Source organism: Peromyscus eremicus, chromosome 5 (genome assembly GCF_949786415.1).
Source record: "Peromyscus eremicus chromosome 5, PerEre_H2_v1, whole genome shotgun sequence".
In the NCBI taxonomy this organism is placed as follows: domain Eukaryota; kingdom Metazoa; phylum Chordata; class Mammalia; order Rodentia; family Cricetidae; genus Peromyscus; species Peromyscus eremicus.
In genome coordinates this window covers 9,671,380-9,694,226 of record NC_081420.1, presented here as the reverse complement: position 1 = coordinate 9,694,226, position 22,847 = coordinate 9,671,380, and the positions used below count along the sequence as shown (strand labels likewise).

Here is a 22,847-nt window from a genome sequence, read left to right as displayed (position 1 = left end):
ACAGAGACATCGATCTAGTCTTGACCTTTCCATCAGGAGACATCTGATGTTAGACTACTCAGAAAACAGGCTGTAAGCCACTCTGATAAATCATGCGCGCGCGCGCACACACACACACACACACACACTCTCTCTCTCTCTCTCTCTCTCTCTCTCTCTCTTACCAGTTCTGTTCCCTTAGAGAACCCTAAAATGGGTCCTGATCCATATTTACAAAGCCCTCATTAGCTAACTGGCAATAGGGGGTGAGGATAGAAACAGCTAACACAAAAACACCAAAAACAAAAACAAGGAAAAGGGGCGGGGTGGGGTGGGGATGTAGCTAAGAAGTGTAAGGTCAGTTCAATTCTCAGCACCACAGAGAGGATTAAGGATGCACAGTCTGACCAAAGGTTTTGTAATTTATGACAATTTATAAACATTTAGAGTGCCCACAAAGTCCAAGAACAGATCAAACTATACAAAGGAAGGCCTTTGCCTCTCCCTGTCAGGCCCTCCTCTCAGGAGTCGTTGGGAAGCCCAAACAACTTCACCGTCCCCGCTTCCCGACTGCTGTCGTATTTGCCATCTTTGTCATCACAGGCAAATGCCAGGAGAGGCCGCTTGGGGTGCCAAGCCACGGTGAAAGTTGGGGACTCACACTGCACCTCCCACAGCTTGTCTCCTATAGAAAGCAACACAAAGAATGTTAGTAAGCAGCACAGTCATTAAGCACTCACAGAGAACACAAAGGCACAGAGATGTCACACACAAGTAGGTGACAGGCTCTGAACTCTACTCTGTACTCCCTAGAAAAACAGTGAACAGCTATCGTTTGCTAAGCACCTTATAGATAGCCTGAACTTTCCTGGATGCCAATGACAGCCCCGTAAGGCAGTTTTTAAAACTATTTTACGAATGAGAGGGAGTGGTGTCTTAACACAGTGACATCTAAAGAAACGGCACACAGTAAATGACGCAGTTTGTCTAAAGAAACAGATGCTGCATACCACAAAGCCTTGCAAATAGTTTTCCCCAAAAGTTTACTTTCCTAATTATACATGATTTCTTTCAGCTCTGCTCCAATTTTTCGCCCTAACTTAAGAGTTAAGACTTACAATGTCAGGAGCTGGAGTGATGCTCTTAGCAGTTAAGAGCATTAGCTGTTTTTCTGAAGGACCCAGGCTCGATTCCCAGCACCTACATGGCAGCTCATAGCTATGTTTAACCAGTCCAAAGAGATCCAACACCCAGGAATCCAACCCCCTCTTCTGGCCACTATGAGCAAAAGGCACACACGTGATGTAGATATACATGCAGACAAAATAGCCATACACATCAAATAAATGGTTGTTGTTTTTTTTTTAATTTTTACAAATGACTTATAGTGTAGTGCACATCTAACAGGTCAACTGTATGGCCAACGAATTATATGTATACTATAAAGATATATGCATGTATATGTTTAAGTACATACTTTTATGTTTATATACATGAAGTATTTAAAGTAATTCTACGTCAGGGACAGCGATCTATAGCTTGTCTGAATAATTTCTAAGCTATGTGGACATACCCAGTGGTTTGGAGGCACTCACTACTCCACAACTCTCACTTTTCTTTAGGTGTTTAATTCTATATCATTTGTTGTGGGTTTAGTGAAGACAAAAAATTCACACAACTCAAGAAAACCAAAGCAATCATGAAAAAGCCTGAACTGTTTCCCAGGTAACCATACAGCCTTACAAACCAAATACTGTGCTGGCTAGTTTATGTCAACTTGACACAAGCTAGAGTCATTGGAGAGGAGGGAGCTTCAATTGGGAAAATGCTTGCATAAGTTCTGGAGGTAGGCAGACCTATCAGGCATTTTCTTAATTAGTGATTGATGGGGAAGTGTAGTAGAATATTATTTTAAGGTGTGTTACTTTTGCTTATGTTGCATTTGTTTAACTCTGTGAAGCTGTGTTACTGTGCCTGTCTAAAACACCTGATGGTCTAATAAAGCGTGAATGGTCAATAGCAAGGCAGGAGAAAGGACAGGTGGAGCTGGCAGGCAGAGAGGATATACAGAGGCAGAATCTGGGCAGGGAGGAGAACTCCAGGGGCCAGCCACCCAGCTAGCCACAGAGTAAGAGTAAGATTTACAGAAGAGAACTGGAAAAGCCCAGAGGCAAAGGGTAGTCGAGATAAGTTAAGAAAAGCTGGCTAGAAACTAAGCCAAGCTAAGGCCAGGCATTCATAATTAAAAAATAAGCCTCCGTGTGTGATTTATTTGGGAGCTGGGTGGCAGGCCCCTGGAGTCCTCCTCCCTCTCTGGCTCCTAGCTCTCCTCCCTGCCCAGATTTCTCCCTCTATATATTCTCTCTGCCTGCCAGCCCTGCCTATCCTTTCTCCTGCCTTGCTATTGACAGTTCAGCTCTTTATTAGACCATCAGATGTTTTACACAGGCACAGTAACATAGCTTCACAGAGTTAAACAAATGCAACATAAACAAAAGTAACACACCTTAAAATAATATTCTACTACAAGGAATGGTCCCAACCACTTTGGGTGGGGCTATCCCTCGGCTGAAGGTCCTAGTTTCTATAAGAAAGCAGTCTAAGCAAGCCATAAAAAAACAAGCCAGTAAACAGCACTCCTCCATGGCCTCTGCATCAGCTCCTGCCTCCAGTTCCTGCCCTGTTTGAGTTCCTGTCCTGACTTTCTTTGATGAACAGTGATATAGAAGTGTAAGTCAATTGAACTCCAAATTGCTTTGGTCATGGTATTTAATCACAGCAATAGTAACCCTAACTAGAGTAAATACCCCGATAATTTACTGCAAAGCTTAATAAATGGCATACAGTGCTAACTACATGAGACTGTGCTACAATCCCAGGCCACCAGTTCAAACAGACAACTGCAAACTGTGTGGTATGTCTAAAAACTGAAATAACTATTAAAATGAACTTCAACTCTACACATTATCAGGAATAAAATCAAAATTCATTCTTACCTTGTTTCAAACTTAACTAACAAAAATATTCAGAAATTATACCTAATGTTATTTACTCCAATAAAAAAATACATAGAAAAAAGACTGAAATGTACAAAAAATTAGCAACAGTTATCTCTAAATTATGGACCCAAAACAAGTGAAGCCGGCAAAGTAGCTCATCAGCTAACGGCCTTTACCAAGCAACCCTGCTGATCTGAGCCCAACCGGAAACACTTATTACCAGTGACTGGTTTGTATACCTGCTCTATACCTCCATTATACCCAAGGCCGCACGAAAATTCTCAGGCAACTTTGTGCCTGACCCCTTTGGGCCATGACTGGAGTTTGCCCTAAAGGCCCTGCATTGCTGAATAGCGGGCAATGCTCACCCAAGACTAAGAAGCAGCTCTTTAACACACAGGTCCACTATCCTCTCAGAGTATTTATACATGCTGTAGAGGTTCAATTAGGACTGTCCTGGCCAGTCTGAACTGTCAACAACCTGTGAAGGGTCTCACTGAACTTCTGTCTCCATGAGGTATGCCCGTGAGGGGCTTTCTTAACTGAGTTCCTGGAGGTGGGAAGACCCACCGGAAGGTGAGTTTCAGGGGCTGGTCCCTGGACTGAATGAAAGCAGGGAAGCTGAGCACAGGCATTTATCCACGGCTCTCTGCTCCTGGCCATGATGCAATGTTCTGTCCGGCCCCCATTATAATGGGCTGTAACCTAACTGTGAGCCAGAGCATCCTTTCTCCAGGAAGCTGCTTCTGTAAGGGGGTTTTATCACAGCTACAGGAAAAGAAACGAAGCTAAAGACTATCACAACTTGGTGATAATTATGCAAAAATCAACACAAAGACAACAATTCCTTGTTTTCTCTCATTTGGGGGGTCCTAGATTTTACAGATACATAAAATCATGTACTTACAAGTTACTTCAAAGTAGAAGCCAACTGGGAAACACAGAAAACTGTCATGAGTGGTCAGAAAGGGGCAGCAGGGTTTGGGGGGGGCAATTCGCACAAATGCCCAGCTCTCTGTCTGTTATTTAAAAAGCTTTTTAGCCAGTCATGATGGTGTATCACTTTAATCCCAGCACTCAGGAAGCAAAGACAGATGATCTCTCTAAGTTCAAGGCCAGCCTCATCTACATCAGGAGTTCAGGCCAGTCGGAGCTACAAAATGAGACCCTGTCTCAGAAAAAAAAAATACACTTTTTATAATGGACAAACTAATGCAAATTCGAAGTATTTCCCTTCAAACCTGGCACTTTCTTCCTGCCTTTTTGTCCCATCATTACATGAAAATGACAGTCATATCAACAAACTTGTCTCAGCAAGACAAATCCATTTCTGATAATGCTGGTGAAGTAGCGGTGTGCAGAGCTAAAATATGACAAGAAAAGGCCTGAGGCTCGATATCAAACACAAAGGATTCAAACTAAGTTACCTGTCTCTACTTCAGCTATGTCAATGAAATGATCCTCGGAGGCCGACGCCAGCATTTTTCCATCGTGGCTAAAACTGAGGGTCCTCACAGGCCAATCCAATCTATGAGAGGACGGACAGAAACATCAGAATTACCCCAAAGAAGGAAGGAACAGCTAATTTATATAATAGGAAAAGTCTGACAGAGTTACTTACCTGGAAAAGCACCGCACACACACTAATTCATCGACATCCCAGAGGCTGACCAAAGCATCTGCACTTCCTGTGGCAAAGTATTTCCCCATGGGGTCAAACTTGATACAAATGCAGTTAGAAGGATGGGCATTGATGGACTGCACAGGCTTTAGTTCAGGGTAGCTGAGAAACAAGACACATAGCCATCAATGTGCAGAAAAGGACTGTGGCACTAAACACTGAAAGAAAAAACAACAACAAAAACTTCCCCACTTGAGAAAAAAAAGATCTGCTCAAGCTACTAGAAGAGCACAACACAGGCCTAGGTAAATGAACCTATACCATTTAACACCAAGATAAACTAGTGAGGTTACTGGACTTCACAGAAAATTACATCATCTCTGGACTTTCTGAGAGCCCCACTTTGTAGCAAAACAAAAGTAAAGTGGCACACCTACGACACAGAAGTAAGAAAATGAAGCAGGACTATTATACCTAGCAAAACTATCCAACACAAGAAATACAAGAAAGCACAGTAAAGTACCTACAAGTTTATAAATTTATAACTCCTCCAATGTCCACAGCCAACATGATGAATTTTCTTTTGTTTGGTTTAACCTGGGATTCACAGCAAACTTCTACCTCTCCACCACAGCATCTGTGCCCCTCTCCCTGCATTACTCACTCGCACAGCATCTGTGCCCCACTCCTGCATTACTCACTGGCACAGCAGTAAACATAGACTCTTATGGACCTGAATTTTAGTACCACATTTTCATTTACTTATAGAACAAATATCCACTGAGATCCCACTATTAAGATAGGCATTAGCCGGGCGGTGGTGGCACATGCCTTTAATCCCAGCACTTGGGAGGCAGAGTCAGGAGGATCTCTGTGAGTTTGAGGCCAGCCTGGTCTACAGAGCGAGATCCAGGCCAGGCACCAAAACTACACAGAGAAACCCTGTCTCTGTCTCGAAAACTCGCCCCCACAAAAAAAAAAAATATATATATATATATAGGCATTAGCAAGTCAATGGAAAACAAGACAAGAACGGTCCTTTCCACCATGACATTGCTAGTATAATGAGAGATAGAGATAAATAAAATACACATTATGATACAGAATTAAGAAATGATTCCACCGAAAGTGCATAAGATACACTAAAACCACAACACAGTAATCTTCAAATGCATAGAAGAACACATACTGGAGAGATGCTCTATGAATGTCATCAGTGTTACAAAACCTTTGCATGACACAGTCATCTTCAAAGGCATAAACAAAAACATACTGGAGAGAAAAACCTATGAATACAATCAGTATGGTAAAGCCTTTGCATGTATCAGTAATCTTTAAAATCATAAGAAAAAATCTTACTGCAGAGAAACTCTATAAATATAGTCAGTGTGTTAAAGTTTTGCACAGTATACAGGAGTAAAACTTTTTGTGTTCAATCAATCTGTTAAAACCTTTCCATATTATAATAGTCTATCTGGAAAAGATACTGAGGGCATCTTATTATAAAGTAGTTGGTAAGATCTTTAGCCAAAACACTTATAATCAGTTATAGAAGAGTATATATCCTGTAGAAAAATATTTGACAGTGTCAACAAACTATTCAAGCATTACAATGTCTGTTTTTATACTGTTTGCACCAGCAAATTCATTGAAAAAAATGAATGTATGAATTTTGAAGGCTTATGTATAGGGTAGATGGGCCAGATGCAGAAACACACTCTGACCCTGAAAATAGAGCCAGTGAAAGACACACCCTTTGCCCCTAAAATCAGAGGAAAAAACACACCCTGACCCTGAAACTGTGGAGGGGCCCCAAAACAGCTTGACCACACAGCAGCCATGATAGGCTTAAGGGCCTAGACACAGCTTCTGTGACAGGCTTACTGGCAGGCAACACCCAGATCCAGGAAAAGCCTTAAGCTGACACCACCCAGGGATCCACCCAGGGATGAGGAAGTACCTGTCATCCCAAACATTCCAATCGTTAGATAAAGTGGCTGGATGTGCTTGAGTCTAGCACACACCTATTTTTGTTTTACAGATACCCCTAGACAATTGTCAGTCAATCAGGGTCCTGAACCCTAGAAATCCCCTCACCCCAACCTCTGCTATGATAAAAAAAACCCACCCTACCTGAGCTCAGGGCTCTCTACTCTCACCGCTGCATCAGACAGAGAGACCAAGCTCGGAGCTCGAAGAGAATAAAGGTTCTTTGCTTTTACATGCAGGATTCGGTCTCAGTGGTGGTCTTTTGGGGGTCCCCATGATCTGGGCATAACAAAACCAGACCCAAAATGTTAAAAGGGGCCTGTGAAAGAAACACACTTTGGACCTGAAACCAGAGCCAAAGAAGCACACTCTACCCTTGACCAACTAAGAACAAAATCAACCAATCCTTGAGCTTGAAACCATCCAATCCCTGAGCATGAAATCCAGCCAATCTTTGAGCTTGTTCAAGCCCTGTGTCTGTTCAGGTGGCAGCTGACTATTTCTACCTTCAAAGAGGCAGCCGCTCTCCTGGATTCCTTCCTCCCAAATAAATCTCTTGAATGTGTTGTAAGTGGAGACCTTTCATGGAAGCAGATCAGAAACTCACTATTTGATTAGATCAGAGAAGCAATAGACACCTTTACTGGCAAACTCTCTTAAAGAAGTGGAGCATAACTAACAGCTTTTCATCAGAGACTGTTACATTTCTGTAGCAATTTCCCCTTTACTTGAGTGAAGCATGGAAGTAACAATTTGGGCTGGAGCAGAGAAGAAATGGACATCTCTGCTGGAAACTCTTTAGTAGAGCAGAGCAGAGAAATATTTGACAGGTCTACTGAGGAACTCCCTCAGGGGAGTGGAGCAGAGCAGGAATGGACATCTCTACCTGGAAACTCTCTTAGCAGAGTGCTACAGAGCCCAGCTGTAACAGCTCCCTTTTGGAGAGGAGCAGGATTATGACATTCTGTGGGGAGACAATTCCCCACTGAAATCCAGCTTCAGGTATAGCCTGACTTCTCAATAGTCAGAGTACCTTTTGCCTCTCAGCTGTAGGTATCCATGATATCTTCCCTTCACAGCTGAAGGTATAGCCTGACTTCCAACAGTCAGTGTTCCTTTATCTTCAGAGCTGTAAGTATCTAGGATACCTTCCTTTCACATCTCTAGGTATAGGCTGACTTCTGATAGTCAGGTTACCTTTCCCTCTAGAGCTGTAAAACTTGCACTATGAATTTACATGATAATGAAACCCCTTTAGATTTGGTACTTCTCTTATATTGTATGAAATAACTAATTCAGGTGTAAAACTTCACGGATTTTTGTTAGTTCCTTTTTTGTTGTGATATAATGTCTAAGTCAACTAATAAAGGAGTTTAATTTGAAAAAAAAAAAAAAGATACACTAAAACCTTCCTCTAATCTTGGACAGAAAGCAGAATAGAAGGATGGAAGTTTATAAAGTGAGTTCTAGGACAGACAGGGTTGTTACAGAGAAACCTGTCTCAAAAAAAAAAAAAAAAAAAAAAAAAAAAAAACAACAACAAAAAGGGATGGAAGTGACTTTGCTACAGGGAAAATGATATTTAAGCTGAAATGTTAAGGGATTGAATTAGTCACACTAAGGTACATTAAGTCCCTGGGCCAGCTACCTGATAATTAAGTGAACCTTTACAAACTTCAGTTCCTTGTCAAGTCAAATAGAATGACACAATCAATATCAGTAAGAACTTAATAAAATCCAGAATATCTGGTTCAAATGTGCCTAAAAGAAACTAGGATTTTAAACACTCTTCAAGTCTTTTAGGATAGGCTCACCCCTAACTCATCTCTGTACCTGACACAGCACCCAGTGCAGAGGTATGACAGTCCCCCAAGCCAGAACCCCCTCACCTGAGAATGTTGATACAACCATTGCCATTGGTCAGGAAGAACATGTTATTGTCATTATTCCAGGAGATTTCATTGACTTCAAACTTGAACTGCTCTTCTGCTTTGGAACGGTGTGTCTTGGCATCAATAAAGGTCACAACATCATCCTTGTTGCCCACAGCAATGGTCTGCCCATCAGGACTCCAGCAGATATTAATGTTCTCCCCTAGGAACCCAGATACAATCCATCAGCAACACCATCCTTGCCCATCCTCCTCCAGAAGCTTATTCTGCTATCCTAGAAGGAAGAGCAGAGCTATCTTCAGCACTCAAATCACCAGGTCAATGGAAGGAAGCTACCACTGGCCAAGTGGTAACTGTGAATCTAACATTTGTCAAAAGCATCACACCATTCCACTCCCAGGTACCAGTCTTGTCATCAAAGTCCAGGAGTTGTCCACACTGAACACATTAAGTTAAAATGTTCAACTTCATTGAATCAAAAATGTCATTTTTTCACACTTTATTATCTATAATGCATTTTAAAATCTATCAGAATGTGTGTCAAGAATTTTGTTGTGGGAGCTGGGCGGTGGTGTCACACACCTTTAATACCAGAACTCAGGAGTCAGAGGCAGACAGCCAGGTATACAGATCAGTTCTAGGACATCCAGGGCTACACAGACAAACCTTGTCTCAAAAAACAAAAACAAAATAAAACAAAACAAAAATGCTTTGTTTGGGGGGAAAAAAAGAATTTTGTTGTGGGGCTGGAGCATCTGGCTCGGCACTTAAGAGCACTGCAATTTTCCAGGGACTTAAGTTAAATTCCCAGCACCCACAGTTCACAACCAGCTGTAAATACATTTATAGGGGATGAGACGCCTTCTTCTGGCACCTGCACACATGTAGCACACACACATGAAAATAAAAAAAATCTAAAAACAACAAAAAATGCTTCTTTAAAAAAATTTTAAATGACCTCTTAGGGTCAATTACGATAGACTCAAGATTTACAGGATACTATATGACATGAACACAGCACTTAAAAGTAATGCACAACTTTCCAATCATTTATTTGAAACCAAGATCAAGTTTCAGCCATTCTAACCCACCAGAACCTCCCAAATTCCCCATGCCTTCGCACATACTGTTCCTCTTTGTACTGTTTGCATTGCTCTCCCACTCACTCTGACCAACAGTTACTATAGCTGATGAAAAAGTGCTCAGATTCTATTCTTCCTTGTCTCCTCCAGGCAGACATATATTCCCCATCCTGATAACCCATGATGACGAGCACCAGTTACAAAGAATGCAGTACATGGTTTCCACCCTAGGCTCCTCTTTCTGAAATTACCTTTAGTGTTCACAGTGGCAATGCACTTTGTAGTCCTCACATCCCAGATGCGGATGGTTTTATCTCCAGATGCTGTGACAAAGAGGTCAGGGTTGCTTGGGTGCCAACAGAGCTGATCCACACTATCTCCATGTCCCCGGTAGTTGTTTTCTTTGACCTTAAAAGAACAGAATCCCGGGCTGGAGAGATGGCTCAGAGGTTAAGAGCACTGCTCTTCCAGAGGTCCTGAGTTCAATTCCCAGCAACCACATGGTGGCTCACAACCATCCGTAATGAGATCTGGTGCCCTCTTCTGGCCTGCAGTCATACATGCTGTATACATAATCAATAAATAAATTTAAAAAAAAAAAAAAAAAAAAAAAAAGAACAGAATCCGGATGCCACTTCACACAGATGTACATGCCTGCACATGCAACTTAACTTTCATCCAAATGGTGGTACCTTGGAACCAGCAAAGGTCTGGATAATTCAAAAGAATCCAGTCCCCTTCCAAAACTTCCACCCCTGTGAAGTGCTGAGCTTCGACACTGGCTCTCCCTCTTGCCCTTCCTGCCCTCCCTTCTTTTCTCTCTTACCACCACCATCATCCCAACCCACTTCTCCATTCCCAAAGGATGTGCTATCATTTTCAAATAAAACCTCCTCGACACCCTAGGGACTCTACCCCTCCATCAGTTCCTAGCCACTCCCCGCCAGGGCTTCCTTCCCAGGGCTCTTCTAGACCCTCACCACTCCCGGCCAACTGATTCAATCTCCCCTGGCCCGCAGCCTCTTCACCACTCCTCATCAGCCACTATGTTCACACTCCGCTCTCCTCCCAACTCACCCCACTCTTCGCACTCACCCCAACTCTTCCAGTCCCACCACATCCTTCCTCATCACCACCAACACAGGTCACGCTCTTATCCATTCCTCCGCCCCCTCCTGCATTCTCTTCCTCCACACACAGCCCTCTTCCCGGCCAGGGCTAAGCCCTACAAGCTCACCAGCCGGTCCTTCTCCAGCAAGAACACGCTGGCAGTCTTGTCGAAGGACCCCGAAGCCAAGCGACGGCCGTCACAGCTCCAAGCCACCGAGTGCACCTTGGCACTGTGCGCCGGGAACTCGCGCGTCTTGCTGTGGCCTCGGAACAGCTCCTGCATCCCGAGCACGTAGCGAGACGGGCCACTGCTCACAGAGCACCAGGACGCTATCGAGCCGGGGCCGCTTTGGCCGACCGGCGGGGGCCCCAGGATCGACGTGGGCACCGCCATACCTCCCTCAGTAAGGACCGCGAACCGGCAGCTAGAGACAACCGGGCAAGGCGCCGCTGCCGAGCGCATGCGCCGAGAAGAGCGTCGCGTCACTCCGCGCAGGCGCGTTTCACCTGCCCCGGGACTGCAAATCCCGGCATGCAACGCGTGTCCACCTTTACCTTTTGGAATAGCAATGATTGGTCCCTAACTTTGCTTTGTTTTGGAAGAGTTCAACTTTTTTAATGAATGGTCTTCTTACCTGTTTCTTGATAGTCTCGCTTATACGAATAAGAGAAGCAAGATAATGCCTCCAGTTTACCTACCAGTAAAATATCTTTTTTCCTCTTTTTTTTTTTTTCCCCGAGGCAGGGTTTCTCTGTGTAGTTTTAGTGCCTGTTCTGGAACTCACTCTGTAGACCAGGCTGTCCTCGAACTCAGAGATCAGCCTGCCTCTGCCTTCCCCGTGCTGGGATTGAAGGCATGCAACCCCTAGGGCCAGGCTAAAAGTACCCTTTTTATAGAGTTGTTTTTTCACTACAAGGCCCTCATCCTTCCCTTAAACCAGAAGGCCTTAGCAAGATCTCGCTCCAGAAGAAAGGTTAACTGTTTGTAGAAGTAAGGAGTTGATAAGAGGTGTGGTTTTGTTGGTTTGGGTTGGGCAAGGTTGCTTGGTTGATTGGGGGTTTGGTTTGTTGGGGGGTTTTGCTTTGTCTTTTGATCTTGGTTTTTAGAATATATTGCATATGTATGATAGTAAATTTTTAAAAAAGTGAAAAGTAAAATGACCATTTGTGTATGCCACACACATCTCAGATCCTCCCACTTCTTACGTCTCTCTTAAAACAAAAGATTTCCAGCTGAAAAAGAATCAATGATGAACGTCCAGGATGAGCTGAAGAGCTGCGAGCTCGGGATAGGGGCCACAGATATAATATATACTTGTGTGAAAATGTCCCTACGAAGCCAGCTGTGGCGTCACAGGCTTGTAACTCCAGCACTGGGGAGACAGGCGGGCAGACCCCTAGGACTCACTGGCCAGCTGTCTAGCTTCCATGGCAAGTTCTACGTAAGTGAGAGACCCTGTCTCCAAACCACAAAACAATGAATGGTGCCTGAGGAATGACCTCCAAGATTGTCCTCTGGCCTCCACATACACACAGATGTGCACCCACACCCACAAAGGCACAAACATGTACACACACACATACATGAACTTTTTTTTTTTTTTTTTTTTGTGGTGGTGTGGAGGTTCAAGACAAGGTTTCTCTGTGTAGCTTTGGAGCCTGTCCTGGAACTCACTGTGTAGACCAGGCTGGTCTTGAACTCAGAGATCCACCAGCCTCTTCCTCCAAGTGCTGGGATTAAAGGTGTGCTCCACCACACTCAGCTAATAATATTTTTAATTAATTTTTTTAAAAGAAAACAGAGGAGGTGGAGAGATGGTTCTGTGGTTAAGAGCACTTGCTGCTCTAGCAGAGGACGGGTGTTCCCTCCCCAGCACCCAGAAAGTGGCCCACAACTCTGGGTAACTAATTCCAGGAGAGCCAGCTCCCTCTTCTGGCCTCTGCTGGCACCAGGTCCCATGCAAAATCCTCATTCACACAGTATTAAATCTTTTTTTCTTAAATGGGGGCGGGGAAGGGGGGGGGGACTTGCAGAGACATAGTGGAGCATCTTAGCAAGATTTATAACATGATGCAGCGTTCCTTACATAATTTGCTCTTTCAGAAAGATATACAGACTTCTAATTGTTTGGAGATTTCTTCTTGTCTTTCTTTTTTTTCTTTGAGAAAGGGACTTGAAATGTAGCTCAGGTTGGCTCGAGGACTCACCTGATAGCCCAAACTGGCCTTGAACTTATGATCGCTCTGCCTTTCTCTCCCAGTGCTGGGATTCTGAGCATGTATTACCACTCCAAGCCAGGAGGGTGTTTCCTGTTGGGATATACAGATGTCTCTTCTTCAAGGATGCAGTTTTAAATTATAGAGACGTATAATCGTTTTTTCTTTTGTTTCCTTAATGAATTTATTCTCACAACAATATTGCAGTGAATATCTCTATACAAACTTCATTGTGAACTGTACACTTTATTCAGGTAATTTTGCCAAAACAGTTAATGAGGAGTTTCTAAGAGTCTGCATCCAGCCATGTAAGGAAATATAGGTCCTAAATAATAAGTGAAGCCACATGTGCATGTAGCTCCTGTTTCCACAGTCTCTTTAGATCTCATTGCAATCAGAAATTTTTGGAAACTGCAAAGATTTTAGACTAAAATAAAGTACCAATGAAATCACTGAAGTCTTTGGGTAGAAAACTATTGGCTATCTAGTTTTCCCTCCTTACCTTTCTTTTTCAAATATTTCATATGATTACATATTTTTACATCCACTGAAGATTTATACTTCCTTGTTTTAGAGGCCACATGGACTACCCCAAGTCACAGGACTAACATATGACAGAGCAAAGTATTCTTTTGTTTGTTTGTTTGTTTTTTTGAGAAAGGGTTTCTCTGTGTAACCCTGGCTGTCCTGGCACTTGCTCTGTAGACCAGGCTGGCCTCAAACTCACAAAGATCTGCCTGTTTCTGCCTCCCAAGGGCTGGGATTAAAGATGTGCACCACCACTGCCTGACTGAGGTTTTTCCTTCCTTGATGTTGGGGAAATACAGACAGTCTGCTTAAACAACAGTGGGTATTGTGAAACAAGTTAGCAAGAATATAATTATAGGCGTATTGTGCACAAGTGAAAAACCATCCTTCAGACAAAGGAATATGGCCATCCCATAGAGGATAGCTTCAGTATGGGAACAATTTGTTTATCCTTTGGGGATGTCCTGGGGGTGTATTTTAGCATGTATCATTTGGATGTACTGTAACACAGGGAAGTTGGAGTTCTGTTGCACTTACTACTTTGTCTTTAGAAGCCCTTCCCTGACTGTAAAAATCTTTATAACGGGTAGGTTTAACCTGATAGGTTAACATATCCTAGACAGGTTTACAAACAGGAACAAGACATGCACCTAACATACTTTCAGCATTTAACTCCTCTTTTAGACAAAAGTCAGTAGTATTTACAATATGAGCTAATTTTACCCAGGTGTTAGAACATAAACGCTGTCGTAGGGGATTTATGCTGTGGAATAATCCTCTCATACTTTGTAAAGATTTGTCACTCAAATTGATTTAATAAAATGCTGATTGGCCAGTAGCCAGGCAGAAAGTATAGGTGGGGCAACCAAAACTAAGAATGCTCGGAAAAGGAAGGGCGAGGTCAGGAATAGCTGGCCAGATATAGAGGAAGCAAGATGAAGAATATTGCACTGAGAAAAGGTACCAAGCCACATGGCTAAACATAGACAAGAATTATGGGTTAATTTAAGCCTACATGCTAGTTAGTAATAAGCCTGAGCCACCGGCCAAGGGTTTATAAGTAATGTTAAGCCTCCAAGTCAATTATTTAGGAAGCAGCTGCTGGTTATTTGGGAGTTGCTGGCTGGACACAGAAACTTCCTGCTACAGATTTATTTCTGTTTATTTCTGTCCTAGAATTGGGTAGTTGTCTTAGCGTTTCTATTGCTGCAATGAAGCACTATGGGACCAAAAAGCAAGTTGTGGGGGGAAAGGGTTTATTTGGCTTACACTTCACTATTACTGTTCATCGAAGGAAGTCAGGACAGGAACTCAACCAGCAGGGAACTGGAGAGAGGAGCTGATGCAGAGGCCATGGAGGGGTGTTGCTTACTGGCTTGCTTCTGGTGGCTTGCTCAGCCTGCTTTCATACAGAACCCAGACCATTAGCCCAGGGATGGAAACACCACAGTGGACCAGGTCCTCCCCCATCAATCACTAATTAAGAAAATAAAATGCCCTACAGAGCTTACCTACAGCCTGATTTTCTTTTTTTTCTTTATTTTTTTTTCTGTTTGGTCAAGACAGATTTTCTCTGTGTCCCTGGCTATCCTAGAACTAGCTCTGTAGACCAGGCTGGCCTTGAACTCACAGAGCTCCATCTGCCACTGCATCCCAAGTGCTGAGATTAAAGGCGTGTGCCACCACTGCCACTATAGCTTGATCTTATGGGGGCATTTTCTTAATTGAGGTTCCCTCCTCTCAGATGACTTTAGCTTGTATTAAGTTGACATAAAGCTATCTAGAACAGTAGTCAATGCAGAGAAGACATAGTAGAAAGGGGAACCAGGTTTGAATAGCACTTGGGAATTCATATATACATTTGAGCGGAGGACCGAACCCAAGGCCTTGCGCTTGCTAGGCAAGTGCTCTATCACTAAGCTAAATCCCCAAACCCGAATTTTTATATTTTATCTGGAAATTGTGGACCTGGCTCCACCTCTGGAATCCCACCAGGTAAATTTAACCTTTAAAGGATCCTCTGAACAAGTGATGGCCCACGGGTCAGGAGTGTCTGTTGCCCGCTTGAGTTGGGTGTGATGAATTCAGGGAGTGATCCCAGCCACCTTAACAGCTGCAGGTGTGGTGAGGACCACAGGTTATGGTCCAGCGAGGTGCAAGTGTCCTTGGATAATGTCTCTTAACCCAGACGAAGAAAGCGTCATTGGTCTGATAAGGATGGGGAATCAGTTCAGCCTCTTGGCTGGGTCTCTCTCACAGTTTGGAGGACATGCTGAAGAAGCAGTTTCAGGGCCTGGATGGACTGCGGAAGGTAACGGTTAGGGATTTCAGCTGAGTATACATCTTCTGGTCTAGGTAGGAGAAGAGGATGTCAGCCAAAAAGAATTTCAAATGCAGAGAAAAAAAAACCCTCTATCCCTCTATGAGAAGCACATGGGGCCTGTAAGAGGAAAGGGAAAGGGGTTCACTGTCTTCACAGAGTCTTGTTAATTTGGTTAGGGTTTCCTTCAGGGTTTGGTTCATCCTTTCTACCTGTGCTGAGCTTTGAGGTCTGTAGGCATAGTGTGATTTGCATGTTATTCCTAAGACCTTAGCCAGTAATTGAGAGATTTGAGCTATGAACGCCAGGCCATTGTGGGACCCCATTACCAATGGGGTGCCAAATGGGGGAACTAATTCCTGTAACAGCTTCTTTACCATTTCCAATCTGATAGGAAAAGCCTCTACCCAACCCTAGACAGTATCTGAAAATACAAGGAGATACTTGTGGAATATTAGTTTAAGATGTGTTACATTTGTTTATGCTGTGGAACATTTGTTTAATGATGCAAAGATGTGTTGCATTCTTTTATGTTACATTTGTTTAACTCTGTGAATCTGTGTTACTGTGCCTGTCTAAAACCACCTGATTGGTCTAATAAAGAGCTGAATGGCCAATAATGAGGCAGGAGAAAGGACAGGTGGGGCTGGTAGGCAGAGAGAATAAATAGAAGGAGAAATCTGGGAAGAAAGATAAAGGAGCAAGAAAAGAAGGGGTCAGACACTCAGCCAGACATGGAATAAGAAGGAAAGAAAAGATATACAGAAATAAAGAAAGGTAAAAGCCCAGAGGCAAAAGGTAGATGGGATAATTTAAGAAAAGCTGGCAAGAAACAAGCCAAGCTAAGACCAGGCATTTATAATTAAGAATAAGCCTCTGTGTGGGTTTATTTAGGAGCTGGAGGGTGGGCCCCCAAGAGTAAAGAGCCAAAAGAGTAAAAAACAAAACTCATTTTGGCCTGGTTTTACCTCAGTGAAGTCTACCTCCCAGTGTTCTCCAGGCATTTCACCTCAGGTCCTAACTGCTTTGGGTACCATGGATGGTGGCCGAGTGGTTGTTTGGACACAACTTATACACCATCTAATAATGATGTATAGGCCTGTAATGGTTAGTGCTGGGTTTATGGATTGGGGGAGGGGTGTTCCAAGGTGACTGGTAAGGACTAAAATGTTAGCTTCCCTGAGTCTCTGATGTGAATTGCAATTTTTTTTTTTTTTGCTTCCATCCCCATGGGATATTGTTTCACTCTGGCTGGGGTCGTGGTAGTAGTAGCTGAACTACTATTGGGGCTTGGGGCTTTGCCGGTCCAGGTGGATTTGTTTCTGCCCACACCCCTGGAATCACTGCTTGTAATTCAGCCAGATGTGAGATGGATCTCAGTTGGGCTAGGGATGGCTTAGACAGTAACTGGTATTCTTCTACAATCGGACAAGTAACTAGAATTCTAGTGAGAGTTTGTAATCTAATTCTGTCCTGTCTTCCTTAAAAGTGATAGTGGCCTGTGGTTTGTGTAATGGTCTTGGCCTTGTTCGGGGTAGAGGCAGCCTGGCATAACCAGGGACATATGGGTGATGTTGCCCCTTCTTAAGTAGTGAGGTCCACAACCTGATTACTTGTCCCGGAGTAATCACTGGATCCCCCATCATACCTTGGACTTTGATTTAATTTCTTTTTGCCAGGGGTCCATTGGGTTTCTTTAGGACTGAAAAAGTTGTCCCAGTGTTTACCAGGAAGTTGGCTGACTGGCTTGCCCCCACCTCAAGGTAAGCCTGGGCTCATGGGGGCTTAATGGGACCAAGCCCTGGCTCCATCAGGCGGTTTCAGTTTCTAATTGGAGCACTTTTGCCTTGGGCGTGCCAACCCTCTGGTTTGGACATCATTTTTCCAATGTCCTTCTCTTTTACAATATGCACATTGATTTAGGGATAGAGTGGGTCTGAGTGGTCTTGATGCATCCCCAGTCACCTCTGTAGGCTTCATTCATTACCTTCTGGCGGATTATCCATCCCTGTTTCTCAGCACTAGCGTGGTTGCCTTTGCTAACCCTCTGCCTGCCTATCTTCTGGCAAGTTTCTGGTATTAAAGACTCTACTCTGACAACGCCTCTCCTTCAAATCCCCCTAGCCTCTGGAGAGTGCTTTTATTACCAGGGCTGACGGGCTGACAGAGGCCGTGATAACCATCCAGCTGTTCTCTGGGGCTTCCAGATCAGTGGGTGTATAGGTCGGGGAGGCAGCCAGCCGCCTTTATAGAAACTTGGCAGAGGTTTCAGCCTTGCAAAACTTCACTTACCTTAGAAAATCTGTGACCTTCCATGCAGCATCTCAGAGCCCCTCAGAGTCTGGTGACAGGTATCAAAAGCCCCCTTACCTTGTTCAGTGATGGGGCCCTCAGAGGCTGTGGTCTTCCTTGCTTCCCTCCAGACCCCCTCTCTCTTCTGAGGTAAAGATGAGTTTGGAGAAGCTGCTGGCAGTCATCCCCGGCTAGGCTGCTAAGTGTAAAACTGTCTCCTTGAGTTTTGTCAGGGAGGGAGGGGTTGGTTTACCAGTTATGAAGATCACTGGTGTAAATGGGGACATAACCCAGAAGTGGAGATAGCTGTAGGAGAGGAGTTATCACTTGTGGCTTCCCTTGGGAGAGGGGGGCCAAGAACCCATAAAGGCTCCACCTGGGTCCTGTGAGGACAAGTCAGAAGCCATGGATACAACTGAGGGCCAGGAGATAGGGCACAGGAGTCTCTAGCAGTATGGGGGCCTTTTTCTCCCACACTGCTAAGCCCTTCTGGATACCGTGTTTATGATCTCCAGCAGCCAGAAAGGTGTTCTCAGGATACCTAGCCACTGGAATGTAGGGAAACTGGTCCAGGTGTCCAGGTCTTCCTGGAACAATAGACTAAACCCTCACAACAACTTGGATGTTAAGTAACCAGGTATCTGGCCAACACACTGAAACCTGGCCAGTGGCATTCCCTTGGAAAAGCGGACTCAGACTCTGATTCTCCTGTTTTGAAGCCATTTTGTAACATTCATTACAAATGGGAAGTTGAAAGCATCAATGAGGTTCAGTTTCCCATGTCTGCCTATAACTTGAAAAGATGAATGGGACCACAGAAGCACAGACAAGGGACAAAGATAATGAAAACAAAACCAACAAGCCAGGTGGGGTGGGGGTGCACACTTTTAATCCCAGCCTTTAACCCCAGCACTCAGGAGGCAGAAGCAGGTGGATCTCTGTGAGTTTGAGACCAGCCTGGTCTACAGAGGGAGTTCCAGGATAGCCAGGGATGCACAGAGAAACCCTGTCTTGGAGAAACAAAACAAAACAAAAACAAACCAGAAACCAATGGACACAGGACATAGATTGATGGACACCAAGACAAACCAGATCCTGAGGGTGTGTGGTAGTATACCAGCCACATCCCGGACTCAGTTATCACACAAGTCCTCAATTGGTGTGCCAGACTGGCCAGAAACCAGAAACCCAGGTTTATCTTACCTCTAGAGGTCCCAAATACAAGTACACAGGTGGATTCCTTCCAAAGGTTTTAGGGGGCAAGTTGGTGAGGGGTAGTCTATCCCTGGAGCTGAGGAATGTCCTCAGTGGCCTCCACTAGGACTACCAACCTTTACCCTTGCCTCGGAGGAGCTGCACCTCAGGAGTCAGGGTTTTTTCCTCGGTGATCTCAGTGGGACCTACAAATGTTATGGGGATGCATGAAGAGACATCACTTGAGAGGCCTGAATTAGTCAAGTGACATGGAGCCTTTATTTTCCACCAGCAGGGCTGTATTTTAAGGTGTTACTTTTGTTTATGTTGCATTTGTTTAACTCTGTGAAGCTATGTTGCTGTGCCTGTCTAAAGCACCTGATGGTCTAATAAAGAACTGAACGGCCAATAGCAAGGCAGGAGAAAGGTTAGGCGGGCTGGTAGACAGAGAGACTAGGTAGAGGGAAAAATGTAGGAGAAGAGGTAGAAGGAATGAGAGGAAGGAGGAAGACTCCAGGGGCCAGCCACCTAGCTACACAGCAAGCCACAAAGTAAGAAATAATGAAAGAATACAGAAATAAAGGTAAAAGCCCAAAGACAAAAGCAAGACTGGATAATTTAAGTTAAATAAAGCTGTCTAGCAACAAGCCAAGCTAAGGCCAGGCATTTATAATTAAGAATAAGCCTCCGTGTGTGATTTATTTGGGGGCTGGACAGTGGGCCCCTCAAAAGTCAAAAGCAACTAACAACAGGGCTGTCCCATACAGAGTAGAGGGAAGCAGCCCTGACCTACAATTTTCTTGAACTTTTACAGGCAAAAACTATAATTGTGTCACATATTCAGAAAGGCAGCTGTGAACATCTGTAGGAAGCAAAAAGATACTGTTTACAGAAGCAAAAAGAGCAGTTAAGGGTCAGGCTGTTCTCATAACTTTGAGGTCGAGGACCCACTGTATAGAAATGTATGGCTTCTCTACATGACTGGTTTATCCAAGATAATTTTAGCACTTAAAGTTTTTCTTAAGAATGCTTTCATGAGATGGTGTTAACTATAGTTCAGTGGCCCACTACAGTTGTGATGCTGAAGCCTGGATTTTGTTAAAGACCCTAAGATATTGGAGATGCCCCATCATACCTTGGACTTTGATTTAATTTCTTTTTGCCAGGGGTCCATTGGGTTTCTTTAGGACTGAAAAAGTTGTCCCAGTGTTTACCAGGAAGTTGGCTGACTGGCTTGCCCCCCCCAAGGTAAGCCTGGGCTCATGGGGGCTTAATGGGACCAAGCCCTGGCTCTGTCAGGCAGTTTCAGTTTCTAATTGGAGCACTTTTGCCTTGGGCGTGCCAACCCTCTGTGATAGACTATGGGGACTCTTGTAGTTGGACTAAATGCATTTTGCTTTATGATGTAACTACAAGCCTATGGGGGGCAGGGAGTAGAATATGGTGGTTTGAATAGGAATGCCCCCCAAAGGTTCATATATTTGAATATTTGGTTTCCTGTTGGTGGACTATTTAGGAAAGATTAGGAGATGCAGCCTTGTTGGATGAAGTATATCACTGGGAGAGGGCTTTGGAGTTTCAAAAGCCTGTGCCAAGCCCATCTTCCCCCTCCTCTCCTTGCTACTTTCAGATCAGGATGTGAGCTCGCAGCCACTGTCCAGCACCATGCCTGCCCGCCTGCCTGCTTCCATGTCCCCACCATGATGGTTAGGGACTAACCCTCTGAAACTGTAAGCAAGAACCAATTAACTGTTTTCTTCCATAAGTTTCTTGGCCATGGTGTCTCTCCATAGCACTAGAACAGTAAATAAGACACGAACACTAAATGTTCATTTGTGAATCCCTTCCCACCCCACACCATCCTTACTAAAGCCTACACTAGACTATTTTCCATCTCTCCTTTGCTCAGAAGGTGATGGGCCCAGGCCATAGTGAAAGCCCTTCCTAAGACAGCAAAGTTTACACACCATCAGCACAGCATAGCATGTGCTATGATGCTACACCTGCATGTGCCATACCTGTATGACTAACAGAGCTTTTTACCAAACGTCAGGAATGTGCCAGGCACTTTAACACACCAACAAACTCTACCCCAGTTACTCTGCTATTATTCACATTTTACAACCATGGGCTCAGTGGAAGAGCACTTCTGCAGTGTGTGTGAGGCTCTGGGTTTGATCTCCAGCAAAGCAAAATTCAAAAAATGTTTATGTAGCTGGAGTTTTCCTGCCTGGCCCACAGTCAGGGCAAATCTCTTTCACCTGCCAGTCCCACAGCCTCTCAGACCCGACCAAGTAAACACAGAGACTTATGTTACTTTCAAACTGTATGGCCATGGCAGGCTTCTTGCTAACTGTTCTTATAGCTTAAATTAATCCATTTCCTTTAATCTATACCTTGCCACATGGCTCGTGGCTTACCGGCATCTTCACAAGCTGTTTCTCATCGTGGTGGCTGGCAGTGTCTCTCTGACTCAGCCTTCCACTTCCCAGCTTTATTCTCCTCCTTGCCCCGCCTATACTTCCTGCCTAGCCAACGGCCAATCAGTGTTTTATTGATTAATTAGCAACACATTTGCCATACATCCCACAGCATGTTTAAAAGAAAGAAAAATCATGAAGGTGGAGTAGCTTGTCCAGATTCCTCCAGAAAGAGAATTTGAGCCCAGGTCTCCATCTCTGCTCACCCAGTACTCTACCAACCCAGGGCCTGGCACTGCCCCTTCCCTCCTCTCCAGTCCCCTCACACTCCACCTGACCATCTTCTCCACCACACCTGACTGTGCTGCCAGCTGCAGCACCCTCCTCCTGTGGCCTCTGCTGCACACGGGAACCCACTCTCCTCAAAACTTGCAGAGACCTCCTCCTCCACACCCACCTCCTCCTAGGTACCCCAGCTACCTGGAGCTTTGTTTGCCCTCCTCCCCATACTACCCACTGGCGCACAGTTTTGAGTGACACTCTGTTTCCTACACACAGACCCATCATGGACCCAAACAGGATGCAAGCAGAAAGTACCTCTACCATGTCACCATACCACCTGCTCTGCCTGGGTGTGATGGCTGAGCCTTCTCCAGAGCACCTGCCCGAGTGATTAATGTGGCCCATTCAGCTGTGGGGTGGGGAGCAGGAGGCCCAACAAGGTGAGGGACAGGGAGGGACAAGTGACAGGTCTCTGCAGCCAGCCCTGTGCTCTCCCTGGGAGCTGCCCCACCTCACTCCAGAGAAGGGATTTGTTAAGCATACCCCTGTGCCGGGTGCTGTGTGGGACACTGTACCTCACTTCCCTCTCCGCACAGCCCAGGGAAAGGGGACTGACTCATTAGCCCACAGCTTCGTGATCAGAGTGCTTCTGCTCCATCACTACTGGCAGGTTCAGAGTAAGAGGCGTCACTTGGACAGTGCTGGTGTCAGGGGAGAAAAGGCAAGAGCTCTGCACGTAGGTATGCCGAGTCTGCAGTGCGCTCCAGTGTGTGTATCCCAGCTGCTCCCTGGTCTTTGAGACAGGGAGTACCCTTCTACTCTGTGAGGGTTTCTTCCTTGCACAGAGGGTCAACATTCCATGACTAAAAGAATATGCCTTTGGCAATAGAATTTGCCTTTCAGAATGTTAGGCAACTCCAGG

The 22,847-nt window shown here is 44.6% G+C and overlaps 1 protein-coding gene and 1 long non-coding RNA gene across 4 annotated transcripts; both read right to left on the bottom strand.

Moving 5' to 3' along the window:
• Nucleotides 1-393: 393 nt before the first annotated feature.
• Thoc3 (THO complex subunit 3) lies at nt 394-11,140 on the bottom strand. Its single transcript, XM_059262924.1, has 6 exons — nt 10,800-11,140; nt 9,814-9,970; nt 8,478-8,682; nt 4,600-4,761; nt 4,406-4,506; nt 394-664 (listed from the first exon to the last, which is right to left on the bottom strand). The coding sequence occupies exons 1-6, from the start codon at nt 11,133-11,135 to the stop codon at nt 501-503; spliced, it is 1,125 nt and encodes a 374-aa protein (XP_059118907.1). The 5' UTR covers nt 11,136-11,140; the 3' UTR covers nt 394-500.
• Nucleotides 11,141-13,119: 1,979 nt separating this feature from the next.
• LOC131910943 (uncharacterized) lies at nt 13,120-18,222 on the bottom strand. Of its 3 annotated transcripts, XR_009379247.1 has the most exons (3): nt 18,108-18,221; nt 15,424-15,768; nt 13,120-14,816 (listed from the first exon to the last, which is right to left on the bottom strand). It is a non-coding gene; the product is annotated as an uncharacterized LOC131910943 (long non-coding RNA). The 3 variants fall into 3 exon arrangements; XR_009379246.1 differs by having other exon boundaries at nt 13,120-15,719; nt 18,108-18,222; XR_009379245.1 differs by having other exon boundaries at nt 13,120-15,768.
• Nucleotides 18,223-22,847: the final 4,625 nt, after the last annotated feature.

Coding starts and splice junctions, on each gene's coding strand:
- Thoc3 (XM_059262924.1), bottom strand. CDS start 11,135: ATGCGCTCGGCAGCGGCGCCTTGCCCGGTTGTCTCTAGCTGCCGGTTC. Junction 9,971..10,799: donor TGCTGGAGAAGGACCGGCTG/GTGAGCTTGTAG, acceptor TGTTCTTTTAAG/GTCAAAGAAAACAACTACCG. Junction 4,507..4,599: donor TGTGTGCGGTGCTTTTCCAG/GTAAGTAACTCT, acceptor GTCCTCTCATAG/ATTGGATTGGCCTGTGAGGA.